This window comes from Rattus rattus, chromosome 13 (assembly GCF_011064425.1).
Source record: "Rattus rattus isolate New Zealand chromosome 13, Rrattus_CSIRO_v1, whole genome shotgun sequence".
Lineage (NCBI taxonomy): Eukaryota > Metazoa > Chordata > Mammalia > Rodentia > Muridae > Rattus > Rattus rattus.
The window spans coordinates 53,574,587-53,592,493 of NC_046166.1; the positions used below are offsets into that span (position 1 = coordinate 53,574,587).

The window sequence follows — 17,907 nt, forward strand, 5'->3', positions numbered from 1 at the left end:
CCTTGATAATTCTAGTCATATGGAGCACTTAGAATTGCAATTTACATATATCATATTTAAATATGATAATTTATAAATATATGATAATTCTTGCAGATTAGGCCAACTTGCACATGAACTTTTTATGGCCATAAATATAAGGTCAGAATAATCCAATCTGTATGTAAAATTCAGAAATGAAGATGACTAATTCCTCAGCAATGCTAGAACTCTGGTAACCTGGGAATACCAAGGATGGGGGTCATTTATTTTGTGGAATTTCCTACTTAAGCTTTGATCACAGTGTTAATAACCCTATTGAAGTGGACATATTTCTAATATGTGTTGAGTCCGTTCTCTAACAGAGATGACGTAATGAACGTGACTGAATTTGGGTGTGTGACTGAGGGCACTCAGGGCACTGCAGCTCTCTGGACTCTTCACTCTGGTTCACTGTGACCCCTCATGAGGGGAACAGAGGCATGGGCTCGAGTTAATCAGGTAAAAGACTCACACTACCTCCAAACGGATCTTTGAGACCGTTCCTTCAGCTTATTAGGTGGTCACTCGTCGATCTCTTGTTCATAGGAACATAGGTTCATGGTATTCATGAAGTTCTTAACGAATAAAACATTGTATTAAAGACCAATAAACTAGACAAATACAAAAAGTGAACATAAGGGGGAAAACTCATCAGTTGATTTATTAGGCCTACTATGCAAATGAGGTAGTTAAACTCATAATGCAGGTGCAATGGTATGAGGTAACAGGGGGACAAGAAGGGATTAGGCTGGGAGAGTAATGAATGTTTGAAGGTGAGCAGCTAGGCTGCTGTGCTGGCAGTCAGAATCCAGTGGAGAGATCTGGGTACTGACAGGACCACCTGGGTACCGGGTTACTGTGTCTTCTACCAGGCTCAAACCCAGCAAACTGTGTGAGGATAGGAGGTACCTACAATGCCAACTTTTCTTTTCTCTTGTCTTCCTTCCTTCCTTCCTTCCTTCCTTCCTTCCTTCCTTCCTTCCTTCTTCTTGAGATAGAATTTCATGTAGCCCAGGCTGGCCATGAACCTGTGTTCCCTGCCTCCGATTCTGAAATGCTGGGATTACTGGCATGTGCAAACCGCATCTGCCTAGAATACAGTTTTAGAAGTCCTTTAACTATAAAAACATTTAAACTGACCAGCTTTAATTTTCAAGGCTGCCATCTAAAATTTGTCTGTCAGTATGAAGGATCTACTTATCAGTGGGCTCATTAACGCCTTGTTATTTTATTATTAGGTAGGCTGGTGATTACAGCACATCATGCCACCTGCCAGGGCCTCAGTTTTGTATCTCTAAGAGGGGCTAGCAAATCAGGACAAAATGAGGGTGAGTATAGGAAAGAACTCTGAAAATGATTTCAAGTTCTGTACAGATTAAAGTATAAAGTTCCTGTCTTTAACTTAATTAGAAAATACTTAATAATTAGTGAACAGTCATGAGAAAATGTTCAGGATACATCAGGTTCTTTTGCCACAAATAATTCAGTGTATGCCCGAGTGTCTGCACTGCAGTGTTTCCGTGACAGTAGTGCATCTGCTGACTCACACGGCCTGTTCTATTTGGCTTACTGGTGACACAGTCATACAGTAAGGAGCACTGGTGGATGTTTGTAAATTCTATTACGTGCAAAGTGATCTGTGACTACACCATGAGTGATGGAAGACTCAAGTCAGGCAGACTACAAAAGCCTGAGGCAGAGAGAACCACACCGTCCAGCTACAGACACACGGTGGTATTACATGGTGTGTCTTCGTGAGAGAGCCATGCCAACCAGCTACGGACACACGGTAGTACTACATGGTGTGTCTTCATGGGGATGCATAGTCATTGCTCATGCTTGTTGCTCAAAAAATTCATTGCCACTTGAACATTGGAGGCATGAGATGGAACAGATTGCTATTTTCATTCCTGGACAGCAAGAGAGCTTTGGAATGATGAAGACAAAATTACTGTCTAAAATAGTACTGTTGTATTTCTCTGTTTGCACAAGTGAAATATATTTAGTGCACTGACAGAATGTAAAGAAATCCTATTTAAAAGATCGATTGCTGAATGTAAAATACTGCTAATCACGAGAGCGTCACTGTTCTCAGAGGTAAGAACACAGTGCCTGGAACATGGCAGATACATGAAGTAGCTGTTGAAGGGACATACAGGTTTGATTACGCTCCAAACGATATTTAGAGCCAAGTAACATTGGGCATGGCACAAAATTGGATTTAAGTAAAATTTAGAATGTTTAGAGAACAGAAGACCCCACCACACATTGCACCTTAATTTGCACAGCATCTTTCCAACAAAAATGACACAGTGTTCCCTAGAGGGCTGCGAATGATCACTTTCATTATCACTTGTCGCCATTTAAAATTCTGTTAAGTGCTGTGATTTCCAAGGCAGAACAGGAAGAGGAAGAGGGAACAGCAGTGATTAAGTGACAAGAGTCGATTTGCAATCAGCACAGGGCAGGGCATGGAGGGAATGCAAAGAGGGGAGAGAGAGGCCTTTAAATTTATATTCGCGCCAAGGAGGTAAGAGTTTTCATATGGGAAACCAAGTGTAGCGTATACTTAATCAGGATTTAGGTTACATGTCTAAAAATCTCATTAAACTCTAAGAACTGCCTACTTAAAGCTTTTGGCTAGTTTAAACTTACATAGGGTCATTAATTCTGTATTAGCTTACACACACACACACACACACACACACACACACACACACACATGGACACACACACGGGGTTAATCATAACTGCACATGAAGAATGCTAAGGATGGAATGGTCAGTAAAGGTCAGAAGCACATAGAGAAGCTGGAGAAGATGAAGGGCACAGAAGGAAGGTGACGATAGCTAAGAGTGTGAGTAGCTCAAGGGATAAAGCCATTAGAAGGGTCTGGAGTTCACACACATCCTGAGCCAACCCCCACAAGGGATGCGTGAGAAGAACCCTCAGAGTTAAAGGCCTTGTCCTCGGCCCAGACAACCAAGCTGCTGGAAACCACGATGTGGCTCCTGAACACAGTGCCCTGACCTGGATTTACTGTCACTGCTGCACACAGGAGGGCAAACGCAGTATTAGAATCTTTTCAACCCCACAAAGACGTCAAATGATAGTCCACGTAATAAATACCTAAAGTTCTTTGGTTTTCTTAAGTATGTTATGAATACAGCAAGTCATTTAGCACTAGATGCAATTTAGTTTAAAGCTATGCTGTGTAACAGATTTATTAAGAGTAACTTGTCCTTTGGAGTTAATTACTCAAAGTCTTGAGAATCAAATTCTGTGTTTACCCAAGATGAATCTTTTCTCTATAAATGTCAGAGTTTCTATCGCAGAACACGCGGGCTCTATGTAACGGGCCTAACATGAGATGCGCACACGTGAGTGGCGGGAACTTTGTGAACCGTAGGCTGTTGTATCTTCAAATCTAGGTCAGAGCCTTTTACGAAGGTTGAGCAGGGAACTCAGACTAGTACTAGTTACCATGAGTGTCACTGGCACTCTATATTCTAAGTAAACTTAGTATGATAAAAAAAAAGTAGGTGAATGGTTTTTAAGATGAAAGCTCAGAACTTGGGGACTTCACAGGCTGAAATTCGGTGTTATCTAGAGGTTCCCATTTGGGCACTATTAGCGCTAATCTACAAACGGAGAACCAGCTAAATTGTGATGCTGGCAGCCTGTGCTTTGGAGACTGAGGGCGCTGAATGGAGCTCTGTGATTCAGGTCTGCTAATAATATACAATGAGGAGAGATTTTTAAATGGCAAGAGGAGCCCTGGAAAGAAAGAGAATTAATTGCTTGGTCGGCCACAGAACCAGCCGGCTGTACCACACCTCCTTAGTTAAATCTATTTAACTTAATGAAAAAAATTTCCCCTGATGGAAAAAGAAAAAAAAATCCTGTGTTGAGTGTTCTTATGGCCAAGGTTTCTGGAAATGATGTTTGAGACTTTATTGTCAGAGTGCATTTTTATTCTACTCATATTATTTTATACCCAAGTATGTTTCTCCCATAATAGCTGTTTCATGCTCAACGGTTTCATATTGCATGAAGGAAAGATTTTTGAAATTATTTAATAAATATTAATTCCACCAGGTTCTAGGAAAACATCCAGCCTGATACATGTTATGTGTTAGAGAGAATGAACCGCTGGTGTCCACTGTAAAGAGCCACATGAAGTCTACTATGTAAGCCTGCTTTCCCTGGCAAGTGTAGCTTCAAATCTTGATCAAATAAGCAAGCACAAAATGGCCATGGGCCCCTCAGGTCTCGGAGTAAAAGCTTACGTTCACTGGATGAAGTCCCAGGACCAAATACCCTCCACTCAGTAACAAGGATTATGTGGTCAATCTTCAAAATATGGATGAGGGCTGTACAATTCTAAATCTTTTTGCATGCTAGAACCACAAGAAGATAAAGCTTTACTGGGTGAGCAAAGTGACCATAACTATAAATCCGTTACAGAAGAGGGTTGAGAAGTGACTGTACAGTGACTGACTTTTGAAAAGGCTGTGGAAAACACCACAACAGGGCGGGGCTAGGGAGAAGTGGGGGGATTGATGGGATAGGAGTTCAGTTTCTGCACAGAGATGTCCTTCCGATTGGCTACACACAAATAATCCGACTGAGCACTAGGAACTACTGAGTGGTAAATCTTACGCTGTGCAGTTTTTGGACACTATTTAAAAAGAAACTGTTAGAAGTGACGCATTTAAAAATATCCCAAAATTAAGGATGCTTTTTAATATTCCTAACAGTTTAGGGGGAAGGACTGACAAAAATGATACGAGAATTAGAAGGTCAAGTCGTGAGAGATTGAGAAGACTCAGTGAGCTCAGGCTGTAGACAATCTGGAAACATCCAGGTTGTGAAACCTAGGGAGTATACAGCAGCGGGGTGACGGCAAGAAAGGGCCCTCAGAACTGGAGCTTAGGTGTGGGGAGAATAATGGAGGTGGACACTTGGTGTCCTCAGTATTCCCTGGCTATCCCAAAACGCTGGCCAACGCGACACCACAAACTAAACACCCGGGTTTAGGCCTCAGGTCTCTGTGTGTTTAAAGCAAGCAATAAATATTATTTAACAGTATTAACAAAAAAAAAAAAAAAAAAAAAAAGATCACCATCCGCAGTGTGATGCCACAGTACTTAAACGAAAGCAACTGTAGCTAGAAAGATACAAGTTCCCAGTTTGAACTGACGGTAACGCAGAGCTTTCAACTGGAGGTGGTGGCAACGCCTGTGTTTCCCGCACTCTGTAGGTGGAGGCAGGGGGAGCAGGAGTCAGCTCAAACTACCTAGACGGTGTGAGGTCACCACCGACCACATGAGATCTTGTAACAGCCACCACGACTACCACCATCACAACCACCACCACCGCAGAGCATCCAGATAATGATAACAAGATATGAACAGGGCAATTCAAATTGTTAATTTCAGAACCATTCAATCAACTAGTAAATCCCAATCTCTGGAGATGAGAATCCAAACTGACCTTGTTAATAAACCATGTCACTAATGTCTGTGTACCGCTGGACTTTAATTTTTTGGAATGGATTTATATTTGTGTGTGTGTGTGTGTGTGTGTGTGTGTGTGTGTGTGTGTGTGAGTTTGAGTGTGAGTGTGTGTGTGTATTTTGGGGTTAATGTTTTTGAATGACCCTAGGCAACTTGAAACCAAACTTTTCTATTCACTTTACCTAGTGAACACAGATGAATGCATGTTATTTCTCTTAAGTTCCGAGGGTTAAAAAGATCTAACAACTCTTTTCTCATTAGTTCCTTATGTATACTACACTAAGCACCTACCCACCTAGGCTCTGCCTATATACGCTCTACCAGGCTGGAGTAAGTTATTTTTAAGTGTTATTCCTTTTTAAAAGATAATAAACTTAAGGTGTGCTTAGGGGAACAATCTCTACAACAAAAGCAATGGGTCTAATATTAGCTAAGAAAGAACCATACACTACATTATAGTTCTCTACCTTGAAAACCCAGAAAACTCAGGAAGACGATGAAGATAGTATTATGTGTTTTAAAGGATATGAGTTTATTTTGCCTCACATATATCTTAAGAAATAATTAGCATTTAAAGTCTTAAGTCTATTTACCTAAACCATGAATCATTCATATTGCATGATATACATTATAAAATGTAAAATTTGGAAACTAAAGAAATTCCTAGGTTCCTTCAGGTCTTAATATTTTTATATGTAACAAGCTTGTCAGTAATTTTTGAGTAATTGTTCACAATTCTTTCTTAAGATTTGCCAGAATTATTAATAAATTAAAAACATGCTTCAGGTCCCACATTATTTGAAGGATGATTTTCATGTCTTTATAATTCATCCCTGCCAGATAGATCGTGACATAGCTGTTGACAAGTGAAAGGGAATCAGAAAGGTCATTAAATGTAATGAGTATAAAAAGTGGATAAAATAACTTATCAAAAGTCTAGCCAACTTATAAATTCTTGCTTTTGATTTGTGAATATCTCAAGGCAGTCTAAGTAGCAGGGTACTAGTTCTAAATTTCTTTTTCTAGTTTCTGTGTAGGTCAGAGAGACTCTCATCTATCACAGAAGTACGGATGTCTGTCCCCAGGTCAGCGGCATCCATTCTGTGATCTGTTAGAGCATTCATTGGTGGATTTCCCCTCACTCCATCAGTCCCACTGTCCAGAGGTGCAGGTGGGCTTCAGCGGCCTGAGGTTTAACAAGCCCTGAAGGTGACTCAGGGATGTTTGAAAACCATCTTCTTAAAGCACTGGGGACAACTATGTCAAAGGAGCACCCCATGTGGGCAATTCTGGGTGACAGGGACTGGGATGATGTCTGCAGAGTATGGGGGTGGGATGAGCTGCCGGTCAGTTTGGCAGGGAGAGTTGTAACAAGAAAACCTCTCAGGTACACTGGTAAGATTTAGTTCCAAACTGACTTAACACAGCCAGTTATCCTCAGTTCATGAAAATGAAACTGTAGACCCACAGTGAACAGTGATTTGTCTTTTCTATTTCTAGTAGAATCAGGATGCTCTGTCTATGGTCCCAACATCTGGATCCTTTAACAATCGCCAACTTTAAAAGTCTGGCCAGGATTGGAGAGTCAGTCTATAATCTATACTTAACATCAAGTAAATTCTATTTATGAGTACTAACTTAAACTGAGTGAATAAATCTTCCTTTAATCGAATATTTCTTGGTGAGGCTAATAATCCCATGTATAGGGGCTGGCTTTGGATGAAAGAGTTCCCAGTACCCTGAAGCTCGTTTATGCTGAGTGAGGCTAGACTATGTTTTATTAGTTAATGTTGGGATGTATGTCTGTGTCCGTGTGTCAGATTCTGGGTAAGTCTTACAGACAGCCTGCCCTAAATGATTGGGCGCAGTCTTTGTCTTGGGCGTCAATTTGGTTCACATACACTAGTTGGGAAACATGGAGCCAATTTGTAAATCTAGAGAATTATAATGACGTTAATGATGCTGTTACACAGATTAGAAAGTCTATAGGAAGAGTTCAGCAGTATAGTAGTATAAAGTAGATATTCAATAATATTTTAATAACAAACCTTAAGTGACACCTTTCACAATCTCTCTTTCTCTCTCTGGGTTTTATGTAGTCCAGCTTGGCCTAATTTGCTACAGCCAAGAATGATCCTGAACTTCCTATTCATCCCAAACTCTTAGCTAACTATGGTAAGGATGCCACGAATGGCTGAGTGAAGGACTGGTCCTCTTATAGTCTATACAGAGCTGGCTTATTTTGTGGAGCGGCTCTGATCTTGTCATTTGAAAAAATAAGTAGGGTGAAAGCAGGGCCACAGTGATAGAGAAAGTCATGTTCTTACCGAATTCCAGTAGGATACATATGTAGGAGGAAAAAAAGATTGCTGGTAAACTGAATCCTAGAGTTCTCTTTTACACCTAGTTATAGCAAGGTCAGCTTTTTAGGGCAGGTAGTAAACACCAGTGGATTTCCTCCTGTTAGAGTTCTAGACTGTGGAATGATTGGCATGAATCTTGCCAGTCTGAAGAACACGAAGGCCCATACAGCAGTCTCTGAAGCAAATTAGCAAGTGGAAGAAACGTTCTGGATTTAGGTGGCTGTAAACCGTGTTATCCTTCTTGCTAGCTCATTGTTTTGTGGTTCTATGCTTGGATCTGATGTGAAGTTCTGGCATTTTAAGCGTGTATTTTTAGGTAAAGCTGCAGTTTGATAGTAGGCTGAGGAAAATCTCAACCTAATCATAAACGGAAAGAGCTAACAAATGTTAGCTAATAAATGTTCTCTCATGTCGCACTTAGATCCCAAACACCAAGACAAGCAACTGAGAACTGAGAATAAATGGGCTTTCTTGAGGAGAGGGAGGAGAAAACAGAGAGAGAACTTTGTCTACAAGAGTCAATCCATTCCATGCAATTTGTTCAAAACAGACCAGCCAAATTGTTACGGCAAACCACCAGTAGGCCGAAGATAAGCAGTCACATGGAATGTTCCCGGAAAACAGAATTTTTAAGACAATCAGAATATTTATGTGCTTATGTTCTTTAAGATACAGGTATGTTACTGTTAAATGCTGTCTTTGATAGTCTGTTGAGAAAGGCATCACTCTCTACCACTGTTTATTGGCTGGTGCTGGCACTGCACAGTGGGGGACTGTCTACAGGAATGTCCTTGTGACCATCGACTTCTCCACTCATGAACTATAAAATCAGAGCCGTGCTGCTGCAGCAAGGTAAGTCCTCCTCCGTGTGTTCACCCATCATGGGTTATTCAATATGGCCAAGGAGGAGAGCGTCAAAGTCACTACATTATTTTCTGGGACACCGACAACAGTAGACGCATACCAATACCACTTAGCACTGTATTTTATAATTATTGCAGGAATGGCATTTGGACAATGATGCTAGGTTTTAAAAATTCCTAGGCTATGCAGAATGTAAGAGATGGTTATAGAATATATACAAAAAACAAGCCACGCTCCTTCAAAATCGAGACTTCTCATATAAAAATGTTCCCCCCCAAAAAAAAAAAAAAAAAAAAAGGCAGAGGACAATGGTAGAACAAAGCGTGAGAAAATGTAGTTACTACGTAACAACTGGTCTTACTCTTTTAGGGTCAGCTCCAATATCACAGAACGGAGGCTTATTACTTTCTCTGTCCCAGTGTTCAAGGTTAAGTAGGGAATTGGGAATATATTACGTCTCTTCTTCACATTACATTGATTTCTTTTGTCATAGGGAGAAAAAAAAAAAACTATCAGCTACTGTCCTTCTGTTTCTTTTCTTTCTACTAGTTATATGCAACCTCATAGAATCTATGATAAATAAAAGTCCCAGGTCCACTTGGCTGTAGTCAGGTAAAGCGTTCAGAGTTATAACATTAGTTTAGTAAAGATTAAAAAGAGAAACTTTTCCCCTTCAAAGTTACCCCCTGAACAACTCAAATACTTAAATATTAAATACTGTAAGAAATTTTAATGGTCAGTTCTTTCTTTTTTCAAATTTTATTATTTCCTGAAACCTTGGAAACTTTAGAGACAGTTGTGAAAACTAAGTATAAAAAGGGTAAAATAAGATGACATACAATTGCTCTCAAGTGTCGGAAATCAATCTTGATGGGGACACTCTTCTATATAAACAAGCAGCTTCTGTCATGCTCACATAATTAAGGGCCTTCCCAGCAGCAACACTGACCACTACCTGCTCCAACTACGTGCTCCAATGTGTTGGTGAATGTCACCATCAATAAAACTCAACAACTTTTACAAGGAGACACATGAAAAATTTAGGAAGGATAATTTACCAAAAACAAGGGAACTCTGATGAGGAATTGAAGTTACTATTTTGTGCTAAATTTAAGTCCAGATCATTTTGAATTAAAATTTGCTACATTGAAATACACACACACACACACCCCGTTTGAATTTAAACAAATCAATATATGCAAATTGTGGCCCGTTTTGTAGATTCAATAAAGGATGGTGAGGTACTCATTAAATAAGTACTTCCCTCGGGATTTTGAAGTGTTTGAAAGGATCATGTCTTCTGACAACACCTCTTGCATTTCTGAACAGGAAACTACGCCATCAACCACACAGATATCACCATAAAGTTTAAACCAGCACCTTTAGTTCTCGTATTTTGTTTTCAGGAAGTTTATAGATACCAATCTATTAAAAGAATCTGTAATCCATGTTTAAGATATATTTCTAATTCTGTTGAGTTTTTTGCCCTGGTTGCTTTTCTGTAATGAACGGGTCAAGGGTAGACTATTTACTATCCCAGGTTTATTCCCCGCATTGGGAATCACCAGAAAGGAGAGGTCTTAATGTGCACACCTGGTGAGCATGAGTTATGGTTCCCCTGTCCTGCAAGCAATGTTGTGAACTATTAGTTTTGCTTGCATTTCCATGGATAGTAATAATTGCCACTTTCTTATTTTCTTTTGTCTAACTGTACTTTTCAATACATACATTTGCTATTTCATATTCTTCTAGCAGATGACTTAGTTGTACTTATAGTCTCTTAGCTTCCTAAGATATAGTATAGTCTATCATATAGCCCCAGGATTTCTGACAGACTCTGGTCCATTACAAAATAAACAAGGGGAAGAAAAAAAAAAAAAAAAAGCCCAACCTTTTCATGGTTGGGTATGTGGCTCAGTGGCAGAGCGCTTGCCCTGCACTGGCTGGCCTTCAGTTCTCCAGTCCAAACACACACACACACACACACACACACACACACACACACACACACACACACACCCAAAAAATTCAAGAAAAAAAAAAGTGCTATTTCTTTGTATAGACATGAATTTCAAAAGCTGTTAAATAAACTTTATACCTTCCTTATCATATGGACAAAATGTTTCATGTTAATGAATCGAGCAATTTGAACAAAGCCATAAGATAAAATCTGTCGCTATAGTTCTAATGCTCATGTACTCATAATGGCAAGGTCTTTGGATGAAAAAATAGTAGCATAGTTAGTAAAAATTGAAAGCTGTAACTTGTTAAAGCTTTTAAATATCAGAGCTTTTCACTAGAGAACACGGTTAACCTCACGTACCGCTTGGCTCTATTAATTAATATCCAGAGCCCCCTGAACTAATGTGTTACTTCAGGAAAGGTAACAATAAAGTAGTTTTTAAAGAGGGACAAAGAGGATGACACGAAAGGTGAGGTGGCTGGGTGTGAGGAAGGAAACTAGAATGAGAAACTGCATATTTGTATGCCTAAAAAGAAACACAGACATCTGCAACCTAGGTCTATACCAGTGGGGTTCACTTACTATTCTTGATGTTTTCTCTGTACAAAAGTGATATGCTAAACAGATAAAATATGCTATTTGGTAAAAAGAAAAAAAAATCTTTAAATGCCAGACCTAAAGTTGACATTATTAGGAATGGGAGGGTCATGTGTTTATGCATTTAAAAGGAATATATGTATATACATGTTTACAATGAGAATGACTCTAAAAGGATATTAAGAAATTGGTGACACTGGGCGCTACTTCTCATTGTCTACTGTAGCATCTTCTTCTTCTTATTTGGGGCTACATTTCATGCAGCTCAGGCTGCAGTTAGTGTAGCTGAGGACGACCTTGAACCTTAGTTCCTGCCTTCACCTTACTGTTGAAGTGACATGCACTCCCACACCTCATTTACGTGTATGGGACTCAAGTCCAGGGCTCTGTGCACTCTAAGCAAACATTCCTCCAACTGGGCTACATCCTCTGTCCATGAATCTGGTTCTATAGGAATAGTTTTCTCTATTCAAAAATGTTAAATTTACCACTAAAATAAATTTACATGTCTGAAAAATGTTATATCAGATTAAGAACAAAGACTGATTTTTTCCCCCCTTTTTATAAGAAAATAGTAAAAATTTCCCCTAAAATCTACCTATGTATATTTGATCATATTTTCTCTATGGTAGACTTGCTGTGATCCAAAAACAATTTTCATAAGATACTGAATTGGGAAACACATTTTTCCTGTACTCCGGTGCTATAGTACTATAGACTACAGATGGTTATAGCAGAATGCTAATTCCTTATTCCCTTCCTCTGATAGGCTAGCCATTAGCCACAATTTCTCTATGGAAGTCAAGAAATCTTTAAGGAAACATCAGAAAGATTTTAATGACTCTTATCTGGCAATGACAAATCTTGTGTCTGTACCATTCTGGAGGCACGGAATCATTGTTAACTTCTTTTGACAAAACATCCCGCCAAAGATGTTTGGTGTTTGGTAAAGACAGACTTCAGACTAGGTGGTGACTCACCAAAGCCCTTACCTAAAGTTTAGAAGAGGATTTCATGTTTGAATCAAAGTCGTTTGGAAGGAAGCAAGAAAAAGAAAAAACTCTCATTTTCGAATAACCAATTAAAACTCAAATTAAGCCTCATCCATTTAGATATTTAGTAAACTGTAAAATAAATCTCAAGGAATGACAATACATTTCAATGGTAGCTGCTGATTAAAAATGAGTGTCTGAGATTATAGCCCAATTTCATCCTCTTCAAACTGTGCAGCTCAGATAAATGTTTATTTTACTGAAAATATTTGCAAAATTACAATATAAATACATGATTAGATTAAGATAGGATGACTATATATGTTTCTTATCTATAGATATAAAATGAATGCAGTAAATATAGCACACTCTTGATGAATCGTTAGTACACAGTGTTTTCTCAGTAAAGTACATACAACCTATTATTAAGCAACGATTATCTAGTTTTCAAATATACATCTTTAAATGTGTTCGGGGTAGAAGGATACACCGAATCCCCCAGGTTTCTTTTGAGTTGTTGAAGGTTAATACTTTTGTAGATTTTGAGATATCCTATTTACTTTTTAGTAACTTATTAAGCTCTTTATATTCCTTACTTGAAACTTTATTTCTTTAGCCTGGTGATTTTTAAAACATAAGCTAACCATACTTTTAATTCTAGAGCTGTAGCACGTACTGTCTTTTTATTAGTAACTTAAACACATATTAACAATGAAACAGAATTATTAGAAAGTTATCTGGCCAGATTCCCCAATTTAATTTTTGGAGTATTATGGGAAGTCTCAAGTAGATATAGTCTGAACTGCAACACTTATCTGGATTAGAAATAGTTTTATATTATTCTAGTCTTTAATACGAGTACAAAATCTACTTTAAAATTCCTTGTTAAATGAATTGAGATTTGCTTTAAAACCGTCTTCTGTCCTTCTCCATTACATTGCCTTAATGGAAACCTGTTACAATAGTTCTAACACAAACATGTGCATGCAAGAGATCAGCCTACAGAGTCTAACTACATAGTTACTGGAACACATCCTGCCTGTCAAGTGGCATAAATGTACATCTTCTATATACAAAAGGTAAAGTGCATTATTAAATTAGTGAACTGACAGATTGTCTGCCTGGACCATATAGCTTTCAAATAGACAAATGTGAAATTCTCCCATTAGAACCAATCATTTCAAGAGGTTCTAAATAGCTTTTCCACCCTGTCATTTAATTTTTTGGCCATGCTCTTTAGTGCAAATAAGCTTGTGTTTGACTCAAGTTTAAGGGACATGGCAGTTCGGGGCTTTAAGAAGGAAAATAATAAAATGCGACAGAACTTTAATGTCTTTATAATACATTGCATCTTTTGCATATAAGCAGCATCTTAGTGCTACTTTTAATTGCTAGGAGCACACTGCCAACTACTGAGGAACCCGTTTCCAGATTTTATACTACTAGCTTATATTACTACAGTTGAGTCTGTCCACACTATGCTCTATGACTATGTGCAAACATCATCAGGGGTTTAGCATTGTACCGTGAACTAGTAATTTTGGTTACTAACTTCAATGGTCATTTTTTACTTCTAACATCCAGTTTCTGTAAGAGTTTAATGCCTTTGAGGCAAGGATCCTGTTATTCTGAAGAATACCACGTACACTTGCAGCTCCGTATATGTTACAAATGACAATAAATAAAATTTATATTGCACAGATAAAAATAGTAGCTCATTTTATAAGATACATGGCGATACACTTCCTAAGTCCAGATGTTTGAACTGGATCACACTTAATTATGGCTAATGAACTCTTGGGAATTTTAAGTATCAGAAAAATCATAGCATCATACCATTTTTCAATGAATATATTAACTATGAAAAGGTAAACAAAGGATTGATAAAAGTCTTAGTGCTTCTAGAGTATATTCAATTGCCAGTATATATACATATATATGTATATATATATATAGCTACCCAATCTGCAGCATTGAGATGGCAAGAACTTTGAAATGAAGCTAATAATATGTATATACAGTGAATTAATTATATCTTTATGTTCATGTCTGACACAGTACCGTGTGTATATATACACATATGTATATACACACTTAAACCTCGTCAGACTAAAAAAGCAAAAAGAAATCAGTCCTAATGTATATAAATATTTCAAGAAAGGAAGGTAGGATTTTAAGAGCGAGTTTATACTCACAGCAGTAGTGATTGGAACAACTGAGTAATGGAATAGTCACAGCTCCAGTTTGCCGAAATCTGACAGGTTGATGATTATTACTAGGCACTATGATGGGCAGCAATGACAATCAGTAGTACAGCAATTCAAGTGCACACCACTCCTTCATAGATCCCAAACTACTTCTTATCAAGCCTACAGAGTTACGTTATCTTAGTTAGGACTGTTTCAGAATCCTTGTTACTTTTGTAGTCTCGACACCCACCATGTGCTATTAATGCTAGTACTGACATTTTCCTCTACCCTTCGGTTGTTCCATGGTGATCCAGATGGCTCACAACGGTAGTGAACTGTGTGAGATTCCACCTTAGTACTTCGAGAAATGAGAAACTGAACGTGCAACCAACATCAGTATCTATGTCTGGCTTACTAGGTGCTTGCTCTTAACAAAAGCCAAGGAACTAAATCGTCTTAATTCATCCCATGGTTTCCTTAGCGACCTTAGTTTAATGTGTCTGGAGAAAAATTCTGGAGGGAAAATTGTTCATAGCAATTCTGAATGACTTAGAGCATATCAGAGAGGAGCCACATCCCGACCTCAGTCCTTGCAGCCAGCTCTCGCCCATCAGAACTACATTTGGGGAGTTGAAATCAGTGTCTGTCTCTTAAATAGGATCACAAGGACTCATTTGGAGCAGTAACTGATCCCATGACAAAACACAGTTTCGTTTAGAATCAGATGTAGCCCAACAGATGAAATTTCATTCATTTAGTAAGGGATGTTGTGGGTTGTACAAACATACTATAGCCACTTGTTTAAAAATTGCTGAGTGTCTAAAAATTCAGGTGGCACTTTCTGGAAAGTGATTTTTTTTTTTTTTTTTTAATGCAGGCAAGCACAAATAGATACGTCTTATATAGAGTAAACCTCTTTTAAGAATCTGAAGGAGCACCTTGGAAAATGCCTGAATTTTCCTTTTAAATGTTTATAACCAATATTGTTTCCAAATATTGTATTTCCCAGACTGCAATTTTGTATTCTATATGCTCTTTTTTTTTTGTTTTCTCAGCAAAAAATAAAATAAATAAAATAAATTTCTTTTTCTTTTGGAGTTGAAGTATGTGTAAAAGTCAGGCTTATAATGTAAGTTTGACACGGTTTTAAGGGCAGCCAATGGAAGAGCGCTACTAACATATATCATAGATGAATTTTACGCCACTCAGGTGGTGCACCAACCCTATGCATGAGTGGGAAAGTAGAAAATACACCTTGAAAGTTCATGGCAGATTTTTAAGGAAAAGTGATTCCAAATTATCAACGAAAAGCTAAAACACCAAAATTCCCATAACAAAGCCACTGGGCGAAGCCTCCCTCTCAACAGTGACATAAGCATAGCTTCCTAAACTTGGAAAGTCAATAAAACATATAGAATAGGAGACAGAAGATTAGACTGCAATTAGCTAAGAGTAACGAATTAAGACTCTTCTGTGGCTTTGCTATGGCAACCAAAATGGTAGGGTTACCACAAAATTTGAAATTATAGAACACTGTATATAGTAACCGTCAAGGGATGTCGTATTGTATTTTAAAAGGTTTAAATATCTAATAATATTCGTACTTTAGTGGTAGTCAGTACTCAAGTCACCCAATGAGACGTATATTCCTACTAGTACTTTCATAAAGAAATATACTATATTTGGGGTTAATTTCTGTTTCTGTGGTAACTGCCCTACAGGTAAACTTAGCAACTTTTAACAAAGCATGAACTTTTAACAAAGTATGGGACCTTCTTCGGGGGTGGGGTGGGGTGGGGTGGGAGGGGGGAGTTGTTAAATAGGAATTCACGCTTTCGTATTGTCTATGCATCATTTTTAGTATTACGTCATAGTGCAATGTAAATCTTAGTTATCGCGTCTAAAGGTCAGAGTGTCACACTCGGTGCTGATCTACATACTTCTATAGTATGGAGCAGTGGAAGCAGTTAAACTATTTGGCTCTGGGGAGGTTGGAATTCCCACAAGAATTAGAGGGATGCGTGTAGAACATAGCATGAGAACCAGACTCCTTTACGCATAAACTCTTAGAGGTATCACTAATAACAAAGGGCCCAAAAGAGGAGAAACTTCTTCAAATGGTTACGGATCAGTACTTTTAGCCAATTACTGATTTCTAAATTTTGCCTGCTGGAGTTCAATTTCACGCTAGTCCAGGCATCCTTGTTCTTCACCACTGGCCCGCCGGCCATCCATTCTCTTTTCTTTATGGCTGTTGCAAATTTTCCTCATCTCTTCTTCATACTTGATAAAATTCTCCCCAAACCTTGTCCAAGCTTTGAATGGAACAGTAATAGTATTACGGTAAGGTGGCCTCACCTCACTTACCTTCAGGAAAATTCCATATTTATTAGAGCCCACATCAAAGTAGAACCTTTTATTGTCCACTCTGAAAGAGGTCCCCTCTGGGAGTTCAAGTGGGTCGTCGTCTCCACCCCTTCGTTCTTCTATGTCTCCTTCGCCATAGTCTTCAATCAGCTGAACCAAGGCATCCCGAAATTCAATCATACCTTGCGCTGGGAGGACAATAGTCTGTTCCTGGCCCAAACTGTGGCCAAAATAACCTATCATGCCAGTGCCCCGCATCATGGTTTGTCTAATCCTTAGGAAGCGACCTCGTTGATTCTCTTTTAGGTCCAGGTAGTATTTCCTATTGTCCCTCTCTATATAGTCCGTTTTGAGGACACTGTGAGGATGCTCTTCTGACCCCACTGACACCGGTGGGGAGGGTGCAGAGTGCTTCTGCCGCCTCCTGGAGACTTGCTCTTTGCTCTGGCCATGCTCTTGCCTGTGGCCTTTCAGGCCCAGGTGGGCATAGTGCTCGATGAAGTCGCCTAGACAGTCCTTCAGCTCTGCTGCTACGGACAGGGAGAGGGTCAGTTTACTCTTTCTGATATTGTCCTGCCGGCCTCTCCCTATCCAGACTTCGGCTATCTTTAGGAAGCGGCCCCGGGAGCTTTGCTTCACGTCTAGGTAAAACCTCTTTTTCTGGATGTCCACTCGTTTGGAGGCCAGCTCCTGGATTTCGGATGCACCCCCGGACTGATTAGGGGTGGCTGATGCGGAGTAGTGGGGGTAGTGAGAATGCTGGGCCTGGGGATAGAGTCTACTCTTGCTTAGGCCAGAGCCCCCTACATTCTTGGCTCCGCGGCCACGGCCGCCGCCGCCGCCGCCGCCTCCCCTTCTCCTGGCTCTTTCCATCTTCAGCTGCAAGTGACAAACAGACACACGGGGTGGGATGGGGGAGGGGTGTTGAGAACAATCGCAGACGCCCCTGGGTCCGCACTGCCCCCGCCGCCGCCGCCCGGAACCCCCACTCTGGCCCGGCTCTCGCGCTCCGGCCTCGGCCGGTTTCGCACC

The 17,907-nt window shown here is 39.4% G+C and overlaps 1 protein-coding gene across 2 annotated transcripts in view; it reads right to left on the bottom strand.

Annotated features, from left to right (window-relative positions):
- The window catches only part of Purg (purine rich element binding protein G), a 29,627-nt gene that overhangs the window by 11,492 nt on the left and 228 nt on the right, over nt 1-17,907 (bottom strand). The window contains exon 2 of one of the 2 annotated variants that reach the window (XM_032919356.1): nt 16,876-17,754. In XM_032919356.1, coding sequence (XP_032775247.1) covers nt 16,876-17,748 — 873 coding nt within the window. In that variant the 5' untranslated portion in view covers nt 17,749-17,754. Of the gene's footprint in view, nt 1-12,552; nt 17,755-17,907 lie in introns of those variants that run through there. The other variant, XM_032919355.1, reaches the window with a different exon arrangement.